At 34.4% G+C, this 27,067-nt stretch overlaps 3 protein-coding genes and 1 non-coding gene across 5 annotated transcripts; 2 read left to right on the forward strand and 2 right to left on the reverse strand.

The window, feature by feature from the left end:
• Positions 1–1,471: 1,471 nt before the first annotated feature.
• On the reverse strand, positions 1,472–3,156 carry LOC121793621 (transcription factor CYCLOIDEA-like). The gene has a single exon (XM_042191653.1). The coding sequence runs from the start codon at positions 2,562–2,564 to the stop codon at positions 1,626–1,628; it is 939 nt and encodes a 312-aa protein (XP_042047587.1). The 5' UTR covers positions 2,565–3,156; the 3' UTR covers positions 1,472–1,625.
• Positions 3,157–15,583: 12,427 nt separating this feature from the next.
• Positions 15,584–17,826, forward strand: LOC121794951 (transcription factor bHLH30-like). 2 transcript variants are annotated; one of them, XM_042193366.1, is made up of 3 exons: positions 15,584–15,745; positions 16,105–16,524; positions 17,043–17,826. In XM_042193366.1, exons 2-3 carry the CDS (start codon positions 16,135–16,137, stop codon positions 17,487–17,489), a joined length of 837 nt encoding a protein of 278 aa, XP_042049300.1. In that variant the 5' UTR covers positions 15,584–15,745; positions 16,105–16,134; the 3' UTR covers positions 17,490–17,826. The 2 variants fall into 2 exon arrangements, with proteins under 2 accessions (XP_042049300.1, XP_042049299.1); XM_042193365.1 differs by lacking the exon at positions 15,584–15,745 and having other exon boundaries at positions 15,752–16,524.
• Positions 17,827–21,094: 3,268 nt separating this feature from the next.
• On the reverse strand, positions 21,095–21,168 carry TRNAI-AAU. The gene has a single exon. It is a non-coding gene; the product is annotated as a tRNA-Ile (tRNA).
• A 585-nt stretch (positions 21,169–21,753) lies between these two features.
• Positions 21,754–26,170, forward strand: LOC121794950. Its single transcript, XM_042193364.1, has 14 exons — positions 21,754–22,077; positions 22,885–22,975; positions 23,098–23,182; positions 23,307–23,376; positions 23,496–23,565; positions 23,904–23,973; positions 24,175–24,220; positions 24,310–24,565; positions 24,642–24,847; positions 24,932–25,006; positions 25,120–25,180; positions 25,331–25,411; positions 25,607–25,686; positions 25,829–26,170. The coding sequence occupies exons 1-14, from the start codon at positions 21,962–21,964 to the stop codon at positions 25,908–25,910; spliced, it is 1,389 nt and encodes a 462-aa protein (XP_042049298.1). The 5' UTR covers positions 21,754–21,961; the 3' UTR covers positions 25,911–26,170.
• The last annotated feature ends 897 nt before the right edge of the window (positions 26,171–27,067 follow it).

Below are 27,067 nucleotides of genomic sequence, written 5' to 3' on the forward strand. Positions count from 1 at the left end.
ACCACCTCCCTAAAAAAACAAAAAAAAACACGTGAAGTTGCCTTAACTGGAGCATAAGTGTTATGAATTATAGTATATACTAGTACAAGCTTTATTTGAGCATCATTCACATTTAGTCTATCTTAACGTTATTTGTTTTATTTATATAGGAGTATTTATTTTTATTCTAATACGTCAAAATTATTATTCACATCATTAGTTTTATAAATTACATAAAATCTAAATTTATTTATTTTCTTTATAGATCCAAATACATACTATATAAAAGAACAAATCGAGCTTAAATTTTTGTAATTTGTAAAACTGATGATATAAGTAACAATTTTGAAGTGCTATAATCATACTACAAAAAACAAATTATGGATTAAACGGGAGTGGTATTCCTAGATGATGTTGGCATAAAGTATACTACTAATATAGTAGGAGTAATATTTATATATATATAGGACTAAAGACAAATTTTAGTCACTCTCTCATTATGGTCTTCAATAAGGGTGTGGTTGAATACTCCCAGGTTAAACTTAAATTTTAACTTACAATAATTCTGCACGGATTAGACAGATCATATCTATATTTGAAATATTCCAGAAAATAAGGGAAAATAACAAAGAAAGAACACCAGTGAATATAAAAGTGAACTGTCAGTGCAGATCAGATCGATTTCACAGCTAGCCCAAGTAATTAAAATATCATACATAGGTTGCTGTAAATAATCAGCTGAATCATACTATATGTATAGCTTCACACACACACAGACTCACTCACAGACCAAGATTACCAAATGAATGAAGAAAAATAAATGTGTGATCAATCCCTTCTCTACCTCAACCAATCTATTTATAACAAATAGTCATAGTAGTTGTTTACATTTTAGTAGTTTTTACTACTCCCCAATTCCGGTTGTTCATCAGAATAATTGAACTTTATTGCGTATAATTTATGTATAGAATGCAATGTTCCTATATAAATTCAAATCTGTCTCACGTAAACGACAAACTGAATTACAGGAAAGCTAGCTCTAGTAGCAAAGTTGTTTCAAAAATTCATCTCTGAAAAATAGCTTCATCTTGCACCCCAGGTACTAAATTTTCAAGTTTTTTTACCTCACATATATAGTTTTATATTCCATCACCGTATCGCAAGATATCATTATCCGTTCAACATTTCTTTGGATTTTTGTAAACTACCATCTTATAGCTTAAAATCATGCCTTCAAACAATATAAGCCTCTGCTTGATTTCAATTTAACACATAACCCCAACAGAATTTGCTTAATAAGTTGAAGTTTAACACATGGCCCCAACAGATTTTGCTTAATTAGTTGCCAATTTCAATTACTAGGAGGAAAATATATCACAGAAAAGAAGGGTAGATTTCCTGAATTCCTCAGCAATTAAAAAACACACACTTCACACACTTATCGTGGTCATACTATAGTGAAAATTAGCAGTTAAGTGTGTTGAATTAGATGTAACCAGTTGAAATAATTGGATTATGATTAAGGGTAGTGCAATAAATTCATATATTTATTTAACCCTATCGGCAAAGGATTATTACATTCAAAAGCTAGGGATTCAAAAGAGTCAAACCGAATCATAAATATTTTACAGATAAAGCCCTCAAAATTATTGATGAAACAGTGGAAAATCCGGGGTGGTGGCTGAGTAAATTGAGTTGTGATTACCTGCATAATTTAGTCTGTCCAGGTCCCAGTTTTCGAGAAATCCCATGAAACTGGTAGTGGGATCGGTGCAGCAAGAGACAGCAGCAGCAGCAGAGCTTGAATTCCCGAGAAGCTTCTCGATTGTTCCTGCATCGGACGGCTGCTGCACGAAAGGGGCGTAATCCTCTAGGCTAAGGCTTGATTCGATGCGCTTCCCCATCATCTTCTCCTCTGTTCTGCTCCGCGCCCTCTCCCTCGCCTTCTCCCTCGACTCCCTCGTGTTTCCTGTTTTCCGTCCCTTTTTCTCCTCCAATCCCCCGTTGTTCGAGCAGTTCTCCTCGATCTCGGAGATTACCTCGCATTCCGACACGAACGATTCCGTCTTTCCATCGCTCATTGTGATGGAAACATTGTTTTCTCTCTCTCCAACATCCATGGCCAGCTCCTTGATGGCCTTCTTCGATTTGGTGAAGAGCCACTCGATGGTCTTGCTCGCTTTGTCGTACCCCAACATGTCTTGGAGATCGAAGAATTTCCTTGCCACTTGAAGGGAGAGCCTCATTCTCCGGTCTCGGATCCCCTGCGCCGTGCAGATCTTGCTGTGCCGGTCTTTTTTCCCGGTTCGCTTCCTTGGAGGGGCGGCCGCGATGGCTTGTTTCTGTTTGGGCTCTTTTTTGGTGATTTTTTTAGGGTGATCTGATGAAGAGGATGGTAGGGTTGTGGGGATTGAGGGTTTGGGGAGGATTTGGTGCAAGGGAAGCTCGTGCTCGTCGAAGAATGGGGAGGGGAAGTTGGAGAAGAATGGGGATTCATCGTGTTTGGAGATGATAGGGTTTTGAATTTGATCGTAAAGCTGAAAAGGAGGCTTTTTGAAAGAGGGGTTTTCTCCAAATGGGAACATTGCTGTGGGTGTCTTGGGCGTTGCTAGCTACTACTTGTTTTTGTGTCCTTTTTTCATTACTTTGTTGTTGGAGAAAGAATGCATAAACTCATTAGAGAGAGAGAGAGAGGTGGTGCTGGTGCTGGTGCTGCAACTTAGTAGTGAATGTTAGGGCAAGAGCGTGGCTAAAGTGATGCAAGTACAATCTAGAAGATGATGGCAACATAACATGACTATAGGTAGGGATGGAGGAAGTGGGGTCGATTTAGCATGATTAAATCTCTTGTTTTTGTTTAATTTTGAGTTTAAGGATCGATAGTGGCATGTAATAGCCCCACGTAAGTAGTAGTAATAGATTAGATTGGAAATTAAGCAAAACATGATATAATTTGACCATGTATAGTATATATATTATATGTATCTAGAAAGAAAAACCTAACTGTTTTTGCACCCGGTTATAGTTAGACTTAGTTTGTTCCCCTTTCTCATTTTGTCAAATGCAAGTCCAAGGTTCTTGCAATTTTTGTGAATCATAATACCCAAGAATAAGATTCTATTAATGAAAAAAAAAGAATAAAAAAGGCCAAACTGAATGCTACACCCATATTATTAGGCTTGTGTTAATTCACAAGCGGAACAAAAATTTGGACATATATAGTTAATTGTTCATTAGAGGAGAGTGATGAAAGAAAGTAGGTTTTAGTCTTTTAGATATCCTTATTCACAAGATTTTCTATCATGTAATTTTAGGGTTGTTGATTCTTGAAACCTTTTATATGGAAGGCAAAATATCTGATGAAGATTAAGTATCCAAACATATATACAATTTTGTTTATAATTTCCCTTCCATTTTGTGTGTTCTTTATCTTATTTTTGTTATCATCGGGCATAACATTTTCAAAAAATATTGCACATGGTTGTATGAAATCTTGGAAAAGGATTGAAAAGAATTTCCCACTCTATATATAAACATGCTTGGATCATATAATATGCACACTGGTGCGACATAAAATTGCATTTGAGACTTGGTCGGCTGGGATTTTATCTAAAGAAAGCGATGCCTATATATAGGTATATTATTGATGCATGGGTAGATTGTCAAATATTATTAATTATAGAGTACAACTAGTTTTTAATTTATGGCCTTATCTTTTGTCTTTATTAATTCCCCTCTTCACTAAACTCCCTATTTATACAAATTGTTTTTTCTCTCTTAAAAGAATTCTTGGATCCTTCATATCAGTTCCCTCTGTTTTATAGAATTTCTACTCACATTATAATTTTTTTATTACTACTATGTTTAACATGTGGAGTTGCCTAATTACTACTACTACTACTACACTTTTTTAGAGATAGATCTTCAAAGGGTTGTTCAATTAGAATTCATATATGTTGTGATCAACTCACATGGGGCAGGTGAGGATAGGGCTACTCGTAGGTGATGGACGAAGACTGATCTTAGCTGCTTCAATTTATTTAAAGATTTTTACTCATATTTAATTAACAAATGGAGATCAAAACAACATATATAGTGGTAATTTGCCTCCAAAATCCCAACTTAATTACCCAAGATGGCAAGATTAATATTAATGATTTGATTATATTTTATTTTATGATGCATTTTTGTTGTTTAGACATGTAGGTAGGTGTCCTCATAGGCTAAAACACATAGGGACTATATGGGTGGGAGGACAATTATTAGAAGCTGTATTTAAAACTGCTTTATTTCCATTGAAGGCCATGTTTCTTTGACTGTATGACTATATGTCTCTTTCACTACTAAGTCTAAAGTTGATCTGAAACCCTATCTCCCTTTTTATTTCATTTTCATCCACCACTTGCTAACTCAGTAACAGGAGTGAGAGAGAAAAACGAAAATACTCCCTCCGTCCCCGAATAAGAGTCGCTAATTTCCATTTTGGGCCGTCCCCCATTAAGAGTCATTCTTCATTTTTACCATAAATGGTAGTAGGCCCACATTCCACTAACTCACTCTACTCACATTTTATTATAAAACCAATATAAAAATGTGGGTCACACATTCCACTAACTTTTTCAACCAACTTTTCTTTACATTTCTTAAAACTCGTGTCCGGTCAAAGAGCGACTCCTATTAGGGGATGGGGGGAGTAATTTACAACAAGAGAAATCAAAATCAATTTTATTACACACTCAGTCTAAAGAAGTTTTTAATTGTTAGAATCTCACAGTTGGCTGCAACTAAAATTACTCCCAAATAATTGTTTCTATGTTAATTCCTCCTTTGATCAGTTAATTAGCGGCTGGAAATAATCCCTCACGCTACAATTAAGTAAATTAAATACTTAATGTGAATATATGATATCAATTAGTTATCATTTAAAACAATAATCATCAACTAATTAGTGTAAATCAATTAGCATATAACACAATAATAATCAACTAACCAATTTAAGAACAATTCTTGTCGATCAATCAGAAATTACCTTTACTTACTAGTATATATTTCGTGCTTACCTAATTAACTAGCTTATACATAAAACTTAAATAGAATCACGAATGAAACTCAAATTAATTTTCAGCGTGATATACTCCCTCCGTCTCCATTTTTTTGTCCACTTTTGCTATTTTCATTTGTTCCCCATTTATTGTCCATTTTCACTGTTTACCATTATAAATGGTAAATAGACCCACATTCTACTAACTCTCTCCCCGCACATTCTATTATACAATTAATATATAAAAATGAGACCCAGATTACACTAACTTTTCAAACTCACTTTTCTTAAAACGGGCCAAATACAAAGTGGACTAAAAATGGGGAGCAGAGGCATCATTCTATATCTTTATTTTCATTTATATTTTCTTAATTGTCATTCAACTATATACTGTCACCACATATGTAGCAAGCACGAAGAATCTTTGCTGCATTGACTCGATGTTGGCTAAATACTTGCTGAATTTCTCGTTCCAAAAGAATTTTTTCAAAGTCACAATATATCTGAAAAGGAAAGGAACTGCATACCACATCAAGCCCCTCTTTCTTGGGGTTACATTACGTGTATAGATATAGTACTCATCTACTATATATTATCCCCAAAACAATAATTCGAATTATTGAGATCAATTAGGAATCATCATTCCAACGGTAGCTAAAATCATAGTAATCTTTAATTATACATAATCACAAATTTGATTTCCAATTTAATCATCCAATCGTGAGACGTCGATCGAGGTATATAGCTGCTGTTCACCATATGATTTGAAGTTCAATTGAGTCTGATTATATTGATATTTAATTAAATTTGTGTAACTATTAGTATCTGTCTTGTGTTCCTAAATTTTCAGGCAGTGGTATTCTAAGTTGAGCTAAGTTGGAAAGACTTGAGTTTGATTTGATACAAGTCTGTCAAATTTGAGGCGTCCCACTTCAACACATATTGCGACAACTAGAAACCCTATTTACTAGATACTCTCTCCCTATATTGTTTTGAAATAATTTTATATCCTTCATATTTTGAAGTGATAATCATTTACAAGTCACCTAGAAAAAACGATGCATTTGTCCGATTAATGGGGTATATGAAGTACTATATCTCAACTACCGTATCCAAAATCTCTGCATAATTAATTAAGACCAATTATAGGTGATTATTTGAGAATGTCAATTGGGTCGGATTCGTTATAATGATCGGATCTTTTATGTAGATCGATATTGTGTTAATCTTTTAATTACTGTATAAAAAAAATCAGTTGTTTGAAAAATGAAATGGTGAAGTAGAAAATACACGTGTATAATGAAATGACATCGAAGTCCACGTGATTTGATGAATGATAGAAACAAGTACTCCCTTCGTTTCTTTATAGTTGAGGCAAAAATTTTCGGCATGAAGTTTAAGAAAGAGAAGTTGAATGTATTAAATAAATAGATAAAAAGTAAGAGAGAGAAAAAAGTAGAGAGAATAAAGTAGAAAGTGAATAAAGTAGAGAGAATAAAGTAAGAAAGAGTAAAGTAAGAAATAGAAAAAAGTTACTATATAGGGAAATGACTCAACTATAAGAAAATTTCCCAAAATGTAAAAATACTCAACTATAGAGAAACGGAGGGGTTCGACACAACATTTATGGTCATCAAAATACACATGTTTTGACACCTCACCTATATCGCTGCAGAACTCGGACCACAACACTGTGTAAATGGCTTCATCTCTATTTTCTTGATATTTCTAATTTCTGACCTTCCAAAACATTCAATGCACCAATTATTATAGTATCACGGAATTTTAATATGCTTGCTTCTTCGATTAAAGTAAAGAAAAATTAAAGCAATGGAATCATTTCTATTAAGAACATGGATAAAGAAGAAATTACGTAAAATAAATTATTCATTTTCTTAATAAGAGCATCTCCAATGGTAATAGGTCAGTCATAGGCTAGCCACAAACTCCTCAAGCCACATCATCAGCACTAAAAACTCTTTCTGTCACATCATCAGGACAAACAACTGGACAAGCAATAGGCTAGTAATAGGCTAGCCACAATAAACAAAATTATAAAAAATAAATAATTAACAATCACACAAAATGCGGAATTAAATTTACGACACGGATATGGAAAAATTCAATAATAATATTTAAATTAAAAAAAGTACATTAATTAATAAAAATACATTAATTAAAAAAAATCTAACGACGTGCAGTCCTACGCGCCCACAACTCTTCAATTAAATCCTTTTGGAGTCGAATATGAGCATCCACTTGGCACATGTCGGTATGTGCCTTGAGGCGGCCGACTTCATCGTGAGGTACCCCCCTTCGTACGTTGGGGGCAGCCACGCCGTGGCTTGGGCCGGCTTCATTAGCATCGTCATTGGCCCAACTAGTCAGCTGTACACCTTCATCTTCGACAATCATGTTGTGCAGGATAATAAAGGCGTACATTATATCAGCAATGCAGTCGACATGCCACAAACGCGTTGGACCCCTAATTGCCACCCATCGAGACTGGAGCACACCAAATGCGCGCTCCACGTCCTTGCACGCCGACTCCTGTCGTTCCGCAAAGTAGGTCTTCCTCTCATCTGATGCGCATCTGATCGTCTTCACAAAGACGGGCCACCTAGGGTATATCCCATCCGCCAAGTAGTAGCCCATATCATGCTGGTTCATGTTGGTGATAAAACTGATGGCCGGACCGACACCCTGGCACTGCTCGTTGAAAAGGGGCGACGAGTTGAGGACGTTGAGGTCGTTGTTCGACCCGGCTACCCCAAAATATGCATGCCAAATCCACAGCCGGTAATCAGCTACGGCCTCGAGGATCATCGTGGGATTAGCCAATCATTGATCGGGATGACGTAGCTGATCATCGTGCGAATGAAATTGACATGCAAATCGCGTATATATAGTGTTTCGAAAAAAATTGAGCTGGCCGATCGCTCGCCGATCGGGAGCCTGCAATGGCGGCCAGCCGACCGGCGAGCGGATCGGCCAGCGCCTGAAAATCAGCGTCGGGTCGCCGAAATGGCGCTCGCCGGTTCCAATGGTTCGGCGAGCGGACCGACCAGCGCCGGGAATCGGCTAGCATGTCTGCTCGCCGCCATTCGAGATGCTTTAATATCCAATTTATATAATTATTTAAATAATTTTCTAAAAATAAATAAATGATTAAAAATTAAAATAAATCAATAAACTAACATAAGATTATACGTTTAAGGCAATGTGGATAGTGAGGTTGAAGCTCAGACCAAATTCTAACCTAAACTTGTGAAGCCCATATCCAAACTGTATAATTAAGTGAAACAAAAATTGTGATAGTAGATAATGGGCTTCTTGCACACTATATTTAGAATATCAAATGGACAATGTGAATCGTAACTCTGGACATATACCAATCACGTTCGGCCCATTAAAGGAGCTGGACTTACATTCTCTTAAAAATGGAAGGGTGGAGGGCTGACATTTTTTGATCCGACACCAATCTACACGAAGATAGCCCAACACGAACACGCAAGTTTAGAGTTTGGTTCCTTAGCGTCGACCTAATTAATAAGAACCCGAAGATTTCGGATTGGGTTGTGTTGGGTTGGGTTCGGGTTTGTGTTATCTGTTAAGAAAAAAAATAATTATCGTTATTAATTAAATAGATATTAAACTTTAATTTTAATTATTTTTATTAATGAAAATTTTCAAATAAAAACTCTCGTGCATATTAGAAATGTATACTTTATCCGTCCCATTAAAATAAACACTTTTGAAAAGACACAATCCGTAAGTGAGAGATAATTAAAAAGAAAAAATAATTAAAGTTTGTTAGTGGAGAATGAAATCCTTGTATATTTGGTGAAGATTTTTTTAGAGAGATATATTTGCCGAAAATCATAATAATATACTATTTAGTAATAAAGTTTTGTAATTCATTGACGTCGTTTTAACATGAGTCCAATAAGAGTTTAATCTTATCTTATGCAGTCTGAGCTTGAAGACTTTATTAGAGCGGCAGCTCTACTTTCGGCCAAGGCAAGAATGGGAAAACTGAAAAGATATAAAGACAGCATGTTTTGCCATGATATAAGCAAAGCCTTACAATTCTACTGTTCTAAAGATTAAAAAAAAGAAGTCTAATTACTTTTCACATTTGCTACTTAAAAATAATTATTATGTTTCAATAAAGTTTAGAACATAATTTATGTTTATGTCTTAAATAACAAGACCGAATCATGGTTGACGTGCAAATGGTTGAAACTTGAAACTTAGTTCAAAATTATGTATCCAATTTAATAAACTTGACGTTTAGTTTGCCGTTGAATTACGTTCTCCATTCCATAATAGTGAAATCATTTCACTTTCTGGTAAAAGTCTACACATTTTTTCTCACATACTCCCTCCGTCCCGGACTACTCGAACGTTTCCTTTTCGGCACGGAGATTAAGGAATGAGTGATAGACAAAGTCAAATATTAAGGCTGTAGTTGATAATTTTTACTAAAAATGGAAAGAGTGCAAATAACTTGGGACGCCCAGAAATGAAATAAGTGCAAGTAGTCCGGGACGGAGGGAGTACTTTACTATCTTTACTTTATTTCATCTTTGTCTCTCCACCTTTTTTATTTCCTACTTTATTATTCTTTTACTTAACTCATTTAACATAATTTCTTTTAAAATTGCGTGTCGAAAATAAATGCTTGCACTAGTACTGAACGGAGGGATGAGTGTATGAAATTATATGTTAGATTCTAGCAAATATTTAATAAGTTTTAATCATGAGGATTGAGGCCTACAATTGCCGTTGATTTTGACTTTTCATTTTTATACTACTTGGATTTATTCAATATAAAAATAATTGGATTCGTAAATCAAGCGTCATAATATGTCTAGTTCCACCCAAAAAGAAAAAAAATGATTTTGGATACTAATTAATTTGCGGGCACATTACTTTCCGACAAATAGACAAGGTTAGTTTTTATAATTCATGACACTTAGACCACTTAGATTTTTTCACGGTCCACTAACACGAACCATCCCTTTCATCAAATTCTCTTTTTTTTAAACAAAAAAAAAAGTAAAAATTGTCACCCCAAACGTATGAGCTTCAAGATTTTCATTTAAATTTTAGGATTATTTAGATACATTGGATGGGCATATTTAATTAGATAGTTGTTAGAGTATTTTGTCAATTATTAATATTTGTAAAATAAAGTATCTTCTTATTTCTTAGTGTGATATATAATCCGTAATTTTGTCGAAATGTTAATAATAAACACGGATTTTGCATGTTTTTTAATGCCTAGATTTGGCTTGTTTAAAACGTTAGAGTATTCTGTCAATTATTAATATTTGTAAAATATAGTATCTTCTTATTTCTTAGTGTGATATATAATCCGTAACTTTGTCTAAATGTTAATAATAAACACAGATTTTGCATGTTTTTTAAGGCCTAGATTTGACTTGTTTAAAATGTCGATCATGCATATTATGTTCGTTATTTCATATATTTATACATTTTTGTATTTTGACGTATTTGATGGAAATAACATAAAAATATTTTAAAAGGTGCAAAATGGCCAATGTGCAACAGCGTCAGTTCAAGCTGATTTTGTCGGCAATCATGAAGTCCAATCAGTGCTTAATGCATATCATTCTCTTCGTCTTCGAAATAGCTTCGCGTGGATAATCTCACGTCTCAATCGGAGTTATGTAGATAAAGTTATCACTATTGTACAAATGTTGCACATTGCAGTCAAAGCTGACGGGAATTTTAGGTGGAAATTCAATGAAGGAAAGAAATTGTTGCCTTGTGAAGCTAAATCTCTCCTATTACTTGGAGAATTCGAAAATACCATAGTTCCTATTACTTAGAGGACTCAATTGTTACCATGTGTAAACCTTTTTCAAATCTATAAATACCCCATAACCTAATTTCTTAGGATATAGTAAACATTTCGAATATATTTTCTTGCCTAGATCTGCAAAGCTCCACTCCTATGAATTTCAGTGTGAAATATGGTATTCAAGAATTTATGAGGGAAAATGATTGGAGGTTCTTAGATCAATATTATGAATTAGGTTATGAGGTATTTATAGGCTTGAAAAAGGTTTATAGATGGTAAAAATAGTCATCCAGCTAATGGGAAATATGGTATTTTTGAATTATCCAAGTAATAGGAGAGATTTGGGTTCACAAGGCAACAATTTATTCTTTTCCTTAAATTTCCGTCTAAATTCCCGTCAATTTTGACTGCAATGTGCAACATTTGTAGAATAGTGATAACTTTCTCCACATAACTCTGATTGGACTTCAAGATTGCGGGAAAATCGGCTTGAACTGGGGCTACTGCACCTTGGCCTATTTGCACCTTTTTAAGTCCTTTTCCGTTATTTTTCAAAAAATACTTCAAAATACCAAAATGTATAAATATATGAAATAATGAACATAATATGCATGATGGACATTTTATACGAGCCAAATCTAGGTCTTACAAAAACATGCAAATTCCGTATTTATCAATAAATTACTGCCCCTTTAATTACTCTGTATTTTAAAAAATGTGTACTCAATTGCAGTTTGTGGATTGAAAACCTAAAGCCGAAAGGCACTTTGCAAGATTTTGTTTTTTCCTGCAGAAAAAAGCAGAAAGCTACATATATTTTTATTATCAATTCTAACTTAGAAAGCGTTCAACGGTAATAGAAAGAAGATTATCTTTTTCTGCAAAAGAATGATTATAGTATAAAAAAACTTTATGGCTTGTGAAAAACTCTAAAGGACTATATATACACACACACATTTGATGCTAAATTAATATGGTGCTTTATCTTGGAAGGAACCATTGAAAAATTAATCAGATTCCACTAGCTTACTCAGATTTCAGCTTTTTATTTGTTTACCCACTTTGTGGGGAATTTTCTTGAATATGGACCACTTCTTATACTAATCATTCAAACCATGGATTTTATTCGATCGTTTGCATTTTATCTCAATTAATTGTGCATCATCAGCACATAAATTAGTAATGATTGACTCAACACCCAAAACCCTTTGAGCACTTGAAAAAAATGCATGCATATAGTATATACTCTTCTGATATCGATCATGTCATGTTTCACTCTCATGTCTTGTTTCATAAATGATACATATCGATTCTCAAATTAGCATGTGGCAAGCACCGCTGCACTCTATGGATAAAAAAAATTAAACAATTAATAGTAGGAGAATAGAATAATAAGGAGGCCGTACCCAAATTCCAACTTTTTGAACCAACCAAACACACTAAACAAGACTAAAGAAAAGTGTTTTAGTTACTAAAAAGGCGAAGAATTCACATTTAATTATGATTAAAGCCATGAGGTTAGGACTAAAAATTTATAATTAGCACTAATAAATGTACTTAGTGGAGAGGGGACATACGTCATGCAAGCGTGAGACTGATGTCATCATAAACCCCACAAACAAGCATACTTTATCGTGGCCTATTGTAATAGTGGGGGTTGGAGCTATCATCAAATTTTTGAAAATATCATTAAAATGACAACTTATATATGATGATAAATAAACATTATTAATACTATCATTGTAATTTATAATATGAAAAACCCTCCTCCAGAAAAATTGATGATAAAGTATGGGTTAAATGGTTATGGAAAATGGGACCAAAGCAGCCATGCGTGTGACCATTTTCCAGAACTAGCTAGGGTTTGTCTTCTATAACCAATGTCTACTTTGTCGGACTTCTGACATTCGAAATGATTGATCTAGATTAAGTGAAATGTAAAATTAACAAATTAATTCACCAAATAATTTGGAAACGACAAATTAATTTTGGTATAAAAAAAAGCATATGGCTAGATATATTTGGTGTGGTCTGGATGCAAAGCCGAAAATCTCTCTCACGTTCACTCTCCCAAATAAGGATGAGAGAGGGGGGGGGGGATAGATAGGAACAGTGAATTAAATAATGGTGCTAAAAAAAGAAAGAGAGAGAGAATGAAAAGTTTAGTAGGGTTAATGATATTTTGTTCGACTTTTGTTTTTGTCAGCTACAAAGCCTTCTTATTAGCTGTGTAATTATTCAGACTTTGTTGGTCATGACTCCTAACAATGGTGAAACACTTTTTCTTGTTTTAGTAGTAGCATCTTTGTTTTTAATGATCTTGTCTATTGTTCCTTTTTCTTTTCCTAGAATGCAGATCCCTCTAGTTCGAATTTTGCGACTTTGATGGAAATAATTATATTTAGCAATTAATGTGGTATTTCTTTAAATAAAACTCAAGTAACTGCCCTTTCTCTTAATGTGACAACAAAAACTATATTTGAGAAACCCTAAATTTGAAAAAACATAGGTCGCTTTCACATGATCTCATTCCTTAGTTAACAAACTATCAATCTCAAGCAATGAATTAATTAGCCAATATCAATATATACTTACATACACATAAATAATATTACTAAATATCAGAAAAGGGACAGCTACATTAATTCATTAAAGTTGAGAAGCAACCTTCAAAATCCAAATCATAACAAGGCTTAACCAGACAAGAAGAACTGTACTTTTTCCTAACAAATGCCATTTTACTATATTCATCATTATTCAAACTTCCCAATAAAGCTTACTCAAATATCATCAGTACCCTTTCTTCCGCTACACCTCTGTTTACAATAATTTCTTTATTTAATACATTTTCCTTTCTTCCGCTACTAAATGCAGTTTGTTCTGCAAGAAATTTTTAATCCGAAAAGGGACAGTAAGCATCAAATAGTAAATGTCATGAATACATGCAACTGAAACCGAGGTAGGCTAAACCTATAGAGACAGAAACTGTAAGCAAGAATAAAGAGAGAACCTGGAGACGAGGAGGGTGGGTGAGTGTGTTCCAAGACACAATGATTGCATGGGGCCTAGGGAAGCAGAAAGGCTTGGCGTGGAAATAGCCATTATTTTGAAGAACGTGGGATACTTGTTTAATATATACTACTATAATTCCTTTTTTTCGTCTTAATTACTATCATCAATCACACACACACTAATTACTAATTAGGCTTCATTTGTCTTTGGTAAGTCATTAAAAATCTAGTTTGTTTGTGCCGCAGGAGAGTGTAATTAACTTACATTCCATATTAAAATATTGTGTGTGTGTCCATTTGCACCTAAATAATGTTCTCTGGGTGATAGCTACAGAAGTGGATATTTGGTAAGAGAGAGAAAAGAGAGTGCCGTAAGAAGAAAGGAAACAAGATTATCACCACTTTCACCTAGGCATGCACAAACCGACCCGGCCCGGCAGTTAACCGCCGGTTCGTGCCCGCCGGTTCATGAACCGGAACCGGGCCCGGAACCGGCGGGTTGAACCGGCAGAAGGGTTGAAGGGTCGGAAGGGCCGGTTCAGGTTCGGCAATATATTGAACCTGAACCGGCGGTTCAAAACCGGCGGTTCGGCGGTTCGAACCGCCGGTTTAAAGGGTTAAATAGTGTTTCGTAGGTTAGGGGTTCGTAGGGTTCGCGTAGGGGTTTAGTATAGCCGTTGGAACCGGCGGTTCGCGGAGTAAACCGCCGGTTTGTCGGGGTAAACCGCCGGTTTGAGGGGTAAACCGCCGGTTCGGGAGCCGGTTTCTGACGGTTCCGGCAACTTTTCAGAGGCTAGGCCGTAGGGTCAGTGTGTAGGCCTGCAAAACCGGTCAAAAACCGCCGGTTTTCGGTCAGAAACCGGCGGTTTTCTGACGGAAACCGTGGACAACCCGCCGGTTTAGGGTTGAACCGCCATATGTTTTTGTATATGCAAAAACAATTACATAATTGTATTTGTATATACCCTAGTCGATGAAGTATATTTCTCTATACGGCTAAATGAGGGAAACTTTTGACAATTCTACTATATTTGTTGATTGTTAGACGAAACTCAACATTTAAAGTTGAATTGCTAAAGGTGTCCTTAATTTAGTTATGTAGAAAGATCTTCTTCGCCGGTTAAGAGTATATATATAATACACTTATACGTTTAAGAACTTCAACATCGTTTCTTGTCATTTGTAATTAGTTCTTCACTAGTAGTCTCATTTGTATTTAAATTTTGTTTAAGACTTCAAGACCGCCATATGTTTTCAATTTGTAATTGTTGTAACTTGTAACGTGTAATTTGTAAACATGCAATTTCAATAAAATTGCAACTTTATCCGTTTTTTTTTCAATTTTATTTACTCACATTTCATACAAAAAACAAACTTGAAAAGTGTAATGTAAGTTGATTAAAATTGAAAAGTTGAAAAATGCAAAAAAAAAAAAAAAAACAATTCGTCGAACCGTCGAACCGGCCCGGAACCGGCGGTTCAAGCCGAAAACCGGCGGTTTTGAACCGCCCCGTAACCCGCCGGTTTTTGAACCGAAACCGGAACCGCCGGGAGCTAGGCGGGCCGGTTCAGGTTCATACATTCCCCGACCCTTGAACCGTCGGTTCATGACCCTGAACCGGCGGTTTTCGACCCTTGTGCATGCCTACTTTCACCCCCTCCCTCTATATAACTTAGGAGAGTGGGGAGGTGGTGGGGATACTTAGAGAGAGAGACCAAAACTTGAAAGGCAAAAATTGAAAGTTTTTTATTTTTTTAGTGTATTATAAAAAGGGTGTCTCTTCACTCATCAACTTTCCTCAGAAACCATATATATATATATAAAGGCTGGTGCCATAGAGGAGAAGATTTTCAAAGAAAAGTCTAAAACTCCATCAAAGAGAGGTCTGTTTTTCTTCCATCCCTCCTTTTTCCTATCTTGTTTCCTTTTCTACATCAACAAGTAAAATCCATGTTCATGATCGTATATATACTACTCCATATATTCTCTCTTTTCATCTTTATGTGAAAGAAAGATGGTATGATTATCAAACAACACTAAAGTCATCTTGGATTTCATACCTCTTTCTCCACCACTACTCACAACACACATACCTTCAAGTGGGGTTTTAATTTTCTCCAAATTTCAACACCAATCACACACACACATAGATACATATATTATGTGTGACAACAACAACAACAAAGAGAATGACGAAAACATCCATATCATAACTGACAACATTGAGGGTTTCCAAATTCAGGATCAAAATCTCAACACTAGCCCTCCAAATATGCAGCACCAACACAACACTAACACAGATGCATATATAAACGGTCTAAATGGAGCTGCCGACGTCTCACAGATCCTACCGTGGACCCTCAACCCGGTCCATGACCCCTTCCTCCTCCCACCGCCGCTCTTCGGCCGGGAACTGCAGTACGGATACGACGGTGACCGCCACCTAAGATTCCTAACGGAGTCGTTCAGCCAGGTGGTGCATCCTGGCGGCGGCGTCCCTTTCGGCCTCCACGCTGAGCTGCAGAAGATGACGGCGCAGGAAATCATGGATGCGAAAGCCCTCGCTGCATCCAAGAGCCACAGCGAAGCTGAGAGAAGAAGAAGAGAGAGAATAAACAACCATCTTGCAAAGCTCCGAAGCTTGCTCCCTAGCACCACCAAAGTAAGCACCACTAATATTTCATTTTTATTAAGCTTATTTCATATTAAAAATATTTCAATTGTATTACCTAAAGTTATCAAGATTAATTTTAGCATGAGTGGTATTTTAGGTGGGAGAGAGTCTCTAAAAAGCCTCTAAAATCTGTTTGATTTTTCAATATTTCTGAACAAGCGTAAATATCGGTAAGTTTGATATGTTAAAGAGAAACCACAAAAGCTTCCATGGAAAATCCTTGCCGGATTCGCACTCAAAAAAATTGAAGTATGAAAGATAATCCCAAAAGGAATAAAACACTCTAAAAAAGCCAGACAAAGAAGCATTCTTGTCAGTCTATTTTCACACATTATTAAGCACTCTTGGTTTCAAATTCCACCAATATATGACCATTAAAAACTCCCTTTTCATGATTATTTTATGAAAATGCATCCCTTTTGTACATTGTGCACAAGTCTCACACCACTCCTTTAAATTCAATGAACAAATCATTGTATGTAACTTTCTGGTGTTCATATTTGTAGACAGACAAAGCCTCATTGCTGGCTGAAGTGATCCACCACGTGAAGGAGCTGAAGCGGCAGACCTCCGTCATCGCGGAGACGAGTCCGGTCCCTACCGAGACAGACGAGGTAAACGTGGATAACGAAGCGGACGAGGAGGGTAGAGCGGTGATCAAAGCGTCCATATGCTGCGAGGATCGATCGGATCTGTTGCCGGATCTTATCAAGACGTTGAAATCCCTCCACCTGCGAACACTCAAAGCGGAGATCACCACGCTCGGTGGAAGAGTGAAGAATGTGCTCTTCGTAACCGGAGATGATGAATCTGAGCAGCAGCAGCACTCCATGAGCTCCATTCAAGAAGCGCTTAGAGCAGTGATGGACAAAACTAGTGATCAATCCAGTTCGGGGAGTGTGAAGAGGCAGAGAACCAATATCAATATCCTTGATCAACAAGCTTCTCTTTGAATTCTACTACATTTTATGACCTAATTTAATCTGTCTTTATTGGAGGTTTTTTAACTGACACGTGCAGCGCCACCGTATGCCGGTTTCCGCCGCCGCGAGGGGAAGGTCTCCATGGTGGGAATGTAGACAGGCCAAATCATTGGTATATTTCTCTTTTTCGGTGTTGAAGGTTTGGATTAAGTTCTGGTTAAGTATATAGGTATGTTGACTTGGGCCTTAATTGGTTAGGGTTGTAATCTAAGTGCAAGATTTTTTCATTGCACTGCTACTGAAAAACCATGTTTTTATCTTTTTAATTTGGGTTTTATATATCTTCATTAAATTTTATATTTCTTTAGTTCTGAATATTTTTTTCTGTGTGGTGCGGGATATATTATATTTAAATATTTGCAAATAGGCATTTCATTGGTTAATAATAACAAGAATATTCTTTATAATAGAGCATCTAATTAATTAATTAATTAAGCTAAGTTCAGCTTGTGATAATTTGATAAAAGGACACTACTCTACTACATGTGTTTTAAAATCTGGTTTGATGTGTAAATTGTTGGAAATACAAGATATATGTTGGAGGAGTATTTTAGTTTGGAGGAAATATTTGAGGGGAGAATGGGTGGAATATACGGGAAATGGTTTATGTGGGGAATACTCTCTTTTATACACACTACACTCTTATTTTGTTGTACACTATAATACTAAACACCTAATGCCTATTCAAGGCAATCTATGTCTATTAAGAACCGACTTCACCAAACTAGAGAATTCTAGTCTTCTGACTATTCTAATTTAATATTCCTAATTCCTATTTCTTAAGACTATGTCGGTAGATTCAACTAGATTATTCTAGTTAATTGTCATCTACTAAATTTTAGGTTCTTCTCCATATGTCGGTGGAATCTTGATTTTAAAATCAAGTTTATTTTTCAATATAAATAAGTAGTGGAGTACATTAGTTTTAAAAAATGATAATGCAAATTAAATAAGAAATATAAGTATTCAGCAAAAAATATCATATAGGCCATGTTTGGTTGCCAGGATTCTGCCTGGGAAAGTAATCTGATTCCTTAAATTTTAAATTCCTGTGTTTGTTTCGATTTTTAATCAAACTGGGAAAGTAATCAAAATCCCAAGAACAAGGAAAGTTAGTACAACTTTCCAGGATTCTGAATCCTCACTTTTTTTAGGTATTCTTTTTCTCAGTTTTAGGATTCTTACATATTTAATTATTATTATTATTATTATTATTATTATTATTATTATTATTATTATTATTATTATTACAATGTTTTAAAAATAATTTTAAATTACAAACCATACTTAATTTCAGAATAATAAATAACTATAATTAAAATGATCATAATTATAACTTTGTATTATAATATTTATATATAATTTTTATTATCATAATAATAATTAATAACTTATTAAAAAATTAAAATATAATTATATAATATAAATTATATTGTAATAAATACTAATTATTATTTTAGAAATAAATAATTAATAAAATCGTAGTGAAATTCTAAATTATAAAATTTATTTAATTATAATATCCTTAAATATTATAATAGTAATAGTAGTAGTAATAATAATAATAATAATAATAATAATTATTATTATTATTATATTTTTATTATAATCATTTATGATTATAATACTCCATGTAACTATAATTATACTTGTATTATTATATATTGTGATGAATGATTCATATTTAAACTATCCATCATAATAATATATATAATAATAATATAATTGTCGTCATTTGTAATTAATAATTTATTAAAAAAAATTATTATTCTTTTTAAAAATAAAATAATAATAAGTTTATCTTTAGTTTGGTGTTTAAATGAAATACAAAATTTAAAATCTTGGTATTCTCCAAACACAGGAAAGTAAAGTTATTAGGAATCATATTCTAGAGATTCATTTTCCTAGGAATCATATTCCTTGCCAACTTTACTTTCCCGCCAACCAAACATGGCCATAGAGGAATATCTTTGGATTGTTCACAATTATTCGTATTGACGTTTCCTCGATGATTTTTTTTTATATTTTTACTAGTTTTATAATGCACGCAAGATATATAAATAAAGGTTATAAAAACCAAATACAGCAATATATATGTGGTCAAAGAAACATTTGAGTCAACCAATTTAAGTGATGAACTATATCTTTTATTCTTAAACGGAGTTTATTCCTAATTAAATAGAGTTTTCCCTTATTAGTACGATTTTAATGTATAGGTACTTTTTTTAAAATATGGGCATTCATTCCTTTAAAAGGTCTCTTCTATATATAAAAGAAACATGATTACTAGTATTAAATTGAATTAGGACAACAACTGAAAGTGCCCCATACATGTGAGCCGGAATGCATATTAAACTTCAACACATACTTGAAATAATGAGATTGAAAAAAAAATCCATTATCAACTTAATTGTGCTCTAAACTTCTAATAATATATATATAGAAATGACTAATGAGTATAAATCATAATCCCTAAGGTGATACTTGAATCTTGTACAATGCACAAAACTTAAGTGATGTTTGAATCTTGTACAAATACAATGTACGTACAATATATATTATGCAAGGGAGTGTTATATTGCTAACTCAATACTTAATTGTTAACTACAATTAAATAAGAGCCATTAGATATTCAAATCAAGAGCCTAGATTATATGTCATGAAATGTCAATACGATCAACCAAAAACGTCAATAAGAGTATTAATGTCAATTTACAATAAATTAGTTATAATTAACTTTTGAAAAATATCTCATAACTTTAAAACGTATATAACTTTCTCGATTTAAATTATGTTTTTACACAACATATATCAAATTAAAGATAATTTCATAAGGATTCTAACGAGATCTCACTTGCATATGTTCCGATGTTAAAATTAAAAAAAAATCAAAAAATTTCAATTTTTTTGTACAGCAACAAATGTCAACATAGTATATAAAATATGTCAATATAATACATGTAGAATGTCAATATAAGCAATGTGTTAACATTCTCAAAGCATTGTGTTGATATTTTCAAAACATTATATTGACATTTTCATCTAAAACCCTAATTTGGTAGTTTTTTTTATCTTTTTCAATTTAATTAATAAAAACAAAAATTACACGTGGCAAATTTTAGACCACAAGATTTCTAAAATCTTATGATCTTAAATTAGTTGTAGTTAGCAATTAAATAATGAGTTAACAATTGATCACTCCCCTATTGCGCAATATATACATGATGTAGAATTGCACAACAACAAAAATTAACTATATATATACACATTTATGGGAAGAAAATCATAAGCACACAATGTTATAATCATAATTGTAATATACATTCAGTAGAACAAAATGAACACCCGTGCCTAGATTTTGCACTCCACTTCCTTATTTTTGGATCTTTGTTGCAGATACAATAGGATATATAGTTTAAATTAAATAAATAATAGTAGTAAAAAATTTTCTTCGTTGCGTTTTATATGTACACTGCGCGATTAAAAAAGTGGAGGCCGTCAAATGCAAATGAGTGCAGGAAAATAAAGTTAAAATTGAAAAAGTGGACTGAAATAGTACGAAGTAAAAACATAATTGGCCCATGCAGGTTTCGAACCTGCGACCTTCGCGTTATTAGCACGACGCTCTAACCAACTGAGCTAATAGGCCTCCATGTCTCTAGGTGTATTATATTTATATAATTCTAAATCTATTTTATTGCTAAATTCTCACTGGTTTCGTGTCGTAATTCTCTTCTGACACATACTCTATTATTTATCACTTTGATAGTTGGCTATTTGTATATCTATATTTCAAATGGTTTTATTTTACTAGGAAATTTCTCTGTAAATAAAATGGTGGCGGCGACGAGAAGTATTGATTAGGTGGATTTTTGTTTGTAGGTCTTATAATATTCAAAAAATACCAATTTGTCTCATTAGTTTTAATGTTGTACCATTGATTTTAGAAAAAATTAATTCCAACGGGAAAACTTATTGATTTTTATAAATTATTTGAAAGAAAGTCGTGTACAAACTACAAAGCCATGAAAGGCTCGAAATTGAAGATATAGATTTTTCGGCGGGCATATGTATTCCATTTCACAGCCACGATCTCCCCCAACAACGCCTCCCGAAATGACAATAATATCCCCATATGACGCTCCTTTTCTCGAAAAGACAGTGGGCAAATTGGGGTTTTCCGCAGCTCTAATCCACCCATACCCAGTTATTACGCAAAAGCGACATTTCCCTCAAATAAAAATAATGGAAAAGCAAAAGCGACATTCGTCTGAAAATCCAAAGACCTCCTTAGCGATTTACGTTGTTGTCTGAAAGATTGGTTTCCTATTCCCCCCATTCAGCTTTCAGCATCTTTTTCTCTGAATCGGTCGTTTCTTAACAATGGTTAGATTGCATACAAACATTGACTAAGTGTAACTGTGTGCATATTTGGTGAAACGATGAGCTGGAGGAGAGTTTTCAAGTCTTTTCAAGTGGTGGTGGCGCATGGGTTGCTTTTCTCCTTCTCTGTTATTCTCTCTCTCAAGCTTGATCATGCTGTTAACTACTCTTGGTGGTATGTTTCTTGTTCTTCTTATTCTTTATCTCTCTGTTTTTTTGGGTGTTGATCATGCCCTGTTTGCTTGACTAAAATTGGAAATTGAGCTGTGGGGAGTTATATCTTTTGATTTGAGGGCTTTTGAATTAGGGTTTGGGTTGACTGTTGTTTTGCAGCCAATAATTTTCCCTCAATTCAGTTTTACTACCTATTTATATGCTATTTTGATTTAGGGTTATGATTTGGTGAAATTGGTGCAAAAGTTGCATCTAAATTCGGAATTTTGAATACTCCATTATCTTAATTAGAATTGAAGGTTGAAACTTTTGAGGTAGTTTGGCGAATGCAGCAACAAGTGATGGTATTTTGAGTTGCATATATGTAATAAGTTTTTCACAATGATTTTGCAAGTGGTTTATGTGCAGATGAAAGTGTAAATGCTCCCAATTATCAATTAAATTATCATTTACCAGACGTATATGTATTAGTTTAGAGGTAGAGAGAGAAGGGTTTTCTTTAGCTAGAGAAGGTTCCCCAAAAAATATTTGTATGAAAAGTGATGGAATATATATCCCATGTTCCATCTCCAAATGCTGGGGTGGTTTGGATTGGAAAAAAGATTTTTGTTGATTAGAAATTGTTTTTTGTTCGATTGAGAGCTTTTTTTCTTTTGTTTCAGTATAGCTCCACTTGAACAAGACAACATTTTTCATGAATATCTTAGTATACTATTGTACATTTTGGAATAAATTGTTTGACTTTCATGTTTGAACTCCATGTTTATATGATTTTTAGTTAATTCTGTATTTTTACAATTTTTCGTAGGTTGGTTTTCTCTCCTATCTGGTTATTTCATGCAGTCGTGGCAAGAGGCAGATTCTCCCTACCTGCCCCATCTATGCCTCACGGTCGCAATGTACGATGAATATGCTTTACTGATCTAATGTCTCCTTTGATATTCTCTTCCAACTTCATTTTTTACTCGTTCTCCTCCAACTTCATGATCCCTACTTATTACTTGAAAACTTTTACGGACAGTGGGCGCCTTTTCATGCCGTTGCGGCGGCTCCGTTGCTTATTGCTTTCGAACTTCTCCTCTGTGTACATCTTGAGGAAAGATATGGTAAGCTTCCTCATTGCTCCGATGTTTATAATATTTGCAAAAACATTCAAGAGATATACTTCACGCATAGGCTCTCTCTATAATGAACTTATCCTGTTTCTATCTGTAATGTGATAAATGACAGCTGTAAATTTGAAGATTGTGTTTCTGCCTCTGCTAGCTCTAGAGGTTGCAATTTTGGTTGATAACATTAGGTAATACTTTTTCCAACCTAGTATACACAGTGGTATTCTTAAGTCTTGATTTGGTCATTGCCTTCTATCTGAAAGATTGTCTATATATTAATTCCTTCATTTGTTGTTATGCTGCTCAGGATGTGCAGGGCCCTTATGCCTGGAGACGATGATAATATAAGTGATGAAGCTATATGGGAGACACTCCCAGTAAGTTATAAGTAAAGCATCTATTAAGATGTGCTTTTGACTAGCATACAAAACATTTTGCAATGGAAGCTAGATGTTCTTACAGATTAATCAAATATATGGAATTGCTAAAGGAATACATTTACATGTGATGTTGTTACTGTTGTTCTGAATTAATCATTAGGAGGATTTAAGGTATAGACTGTATATGCTAAAGCTATTTAGTGATTAGCCAAGAAAACTATTTAAATTTTAGGGGAAAAAATTGGTTACTGATTGCCTGTTGCCACTAATATCTATGACCAGTTACACTAAAATCTATATTTATACTGTTTAAAATGTTTTTTTTTTGTCTTCAGCACTTTTGGGTTTCCATCTCAATGGTCTTCTTCATTGCCGCGACAACATTTACGCTTCTGAAACTATGTGGTAAATTCAGCTCACGATTAAGAAATCTCATTGATTATGTTCTGTCATAAACTATCCATTTTAGGAACATTTAAGGCATCACCTTGTTTGGCAGAAAATCATAAGATAGGAGTAATTTCTTGTTTTACTTTGTGTTGTGAAACATTTATCATTAATCTGTAACTTGTACTCAACTTCTACTCCATGTGAGATGATATGCAGGTGATGTCGATGCTCTTGGTTGGTGGGATCTGTTCATAAATTATGGGTACATAATATATTCTAGCTTCATTTATGCTATTGACTGTCCTATCTGTTGCATGGTTAAACAGTTATATTTGTGTCTTTGATTCTCAGGGTTGCAGAGTGCTTTGCATTCCTTATTTGCACCAAGTGGTATAATCCTGCAATTCATAGACGTTCACATCTTACAGCAGCAGCAGCAGCAGCATCTTCGTCAAGTATCAGGTCTTATACCTGGAGTAACGGTGTCTTGGTACCCCCCGACGAAGAAAATCAAGAAACCACGATGTGCAGCTTTCAAGACATTGGTGGGCATATCATGAAAATTCCTTTGATTGGTTTCCAAGTCATACTCTTCATGTACTTGGAGGTATGTCGGGCTAAGAAATTTCTTTCAAGACAAATATTATGAGTCAAATCTCATTATTACAAGTTTTCAATTATAGGGAACTCCTCCTGGTGTTAGAAATATCCCCATTCTGCTTTTGTTTTCTCCTCTTCTTTTGCTGCAAGGAGCTGGATTTTTCTTCGCCGTGTATAGATTCTTTGAGAAAATCTCCCTCTTACTTAATGATGAAGCTGTAACGGGAAGCAGCTTCAGATTACCCGCTACTGCTTATGACTATATGGGCTTTCTACATCGTGGATCAAGGTAATGACTCTTAAATCATTAAAAGATCTCAATTTTCCAAAAACGTACTTTGTTGTCAACCTTTGTGGAATTTTCTCAATTTAGGTTACTGGGATGGTGGTCGATTGATGAAGGAAGCCGTGAAGAGCAAGCTCGGCTGTATTCTTCATGGGATTCAGGGTATTTTTCTGCGGTGAAAGTTTCATGTTCTTCTATAGCAGGATTTCACAATAAATTTTTATGCATGTTGATCGCATTTGATAGGCCATAAAAAATTTCTTTGTTCCTAATAGGTACAATACCTTCTCACCTGATACTGTCAAGAAAATGCCCAAGTCTGAGCTTGCTAAGGAGGTGATTACCTATTGATTTTGTTTGAAATTTTTGTAGAATTTTGGATCATTCCTTAAATTATTTGTTTTATTTTACTATCTACAATTTTCAAACCTATATACTACATGACTATTGCATAATGCCAGTATGATATTGCTACTTCTTTCTCAGATATGGAGGCTTCAATCAGCACTCGTTTCACAAACAGAAATAACAAATATCAGCCAGGAGGAGTTTGAAAGACTTTTAAATGTGAGCCTAACTTCTGTTTGTTCTCATCTAGGGAGTACAAAATTTCTCTCATCTTTTATGTGGAATACTTTATTTCAGTCACGAGTCCCGTATTTTAAGAGATATAACCATTTGAATAATTTGACTACTATGCATTTCTAATTCTCTTATATGGCTTAACACCCATGGATACTAATTTTTCATCTACTTTCTCAGGAAAAAATCCTGTGTCGAGTTTGCTTTGATGATCAAATAAACGTAGTCCTGCTCCCTTGCAGGCATTACGTTCTTTGCAGGTATCACTATTTACCTGTCAATCCATTCTCGTATTTGCCTAAATGCTTGAAAACCTAAAAAACATAGGATAGATGGGTTGGCATGAGCAATGCTCGTCTCCTCACTTCTCATCATCGTTAATAATTCTGACCATATGTGCAGCTCCTGCTGCGAGAAGTGCAAGAGATGCCCTATCTGCCGCGTGTACATTGAAGAGCGGCTACATGTATATGACGATGTATAGCTACTTACACCACAGGCAAGCCAGGTAAAGTCTAATGTCCAGTGTAATCACACTTGTTCGAAGGTGACTGCAATTTTATCAAGTCATTTCACCATCACGAAAAAAGAAAAAAAAATTGCTCAAATTGTTGATTCTGTGTATAGCTTTACATAACTTTGAACGATTTGTTTGATTTCTTTTTCTTGTATTTAACATCTTTGTAAGAAGTTAAGCTTAGAAACAAGTTGAATGAAAGAAAGGGATCGCAGCTGTTGTTTTAATCCTGTAGTTGTGAAAAGTGGGATCCCTTGTAATAATGTGTTGTCAAAGTCGAAGACAACTGGTTCAAGTACATGAACCTGGAGAGTGTTACAGATCATTAAGGTTGTCTTCAAGCATGAGAGAGAGAGGCAGCTGGGGAACTTTTTAGTCGAGAGAAAAGGACATATTTAGGTGTAGTACCCTAAACTAGATAGGGAGCACAGAAATCTTAGTTCAATAACATGAAAATGGGCCATCTTTGTGTCCCAAAAGGGCTTTCCAAAACGAGGGCTGTTATTTTTTTTTGCTACATTTTCGACATCCACAACCTGGGCAATTAATACAGGTGGGGAAAATTGTGTAATAAAAATCAAGAAATTGTGAGATTATCTTATTTCAAAACAAACGCTCTCTATCTGCGCGCACACAGGGCAGGTGTGCTCCTCTATTTTTCAGTCGATAAAATAACAGAATCGTGGTCAAGAAAGTCGGGATATGTTGAACATATAATATGTATTTTTAATTGTAAATATGGGTATAGATATTATCTTAATTTAATTGCACAAGAGTGACAGATTTGTCCTATATATTTATTCCACTATGGGTGTTGATGTGGATGCTAAATTAGTATATGAAATTAACTACATTTTCTAATGACTGAGTTATCTAGCAGCCTAACTTTGGTAGCCCAAATTAAAGCTTCTAGAACTGGAAGTAGTCAAAACAACAACTCAAATTGAACTCTGTTGAAGAAGGGTCTATAATTTGTAGAATTTTCAGAAACATATTTACTCTTTTTTTTTATTTTTAATTGTTGCAAGAAAAGAATATGCATTGAGGACAGGGATAAAATAGGGAATTTGATATTATTCAATCATAAAATTCTGAAACTATTGGAAGACCAGATTCATTTCCAT

This window comes from Salvia splendens, chromosome 3 (assembly GCF_004379255.2).
Source record: "Salvia splendens isolate huo1 chromosome 3, SspV2, whole genome shotgun sequence".
In the NCBI taxonomy this organism is placed as follows: domain Eukaryota; kingdom Viridiplantae; phylum Streptophyta; class Magnoliopsida; order Lamiales; family Lamiaceae; genus Salvia; species Salvia splendens.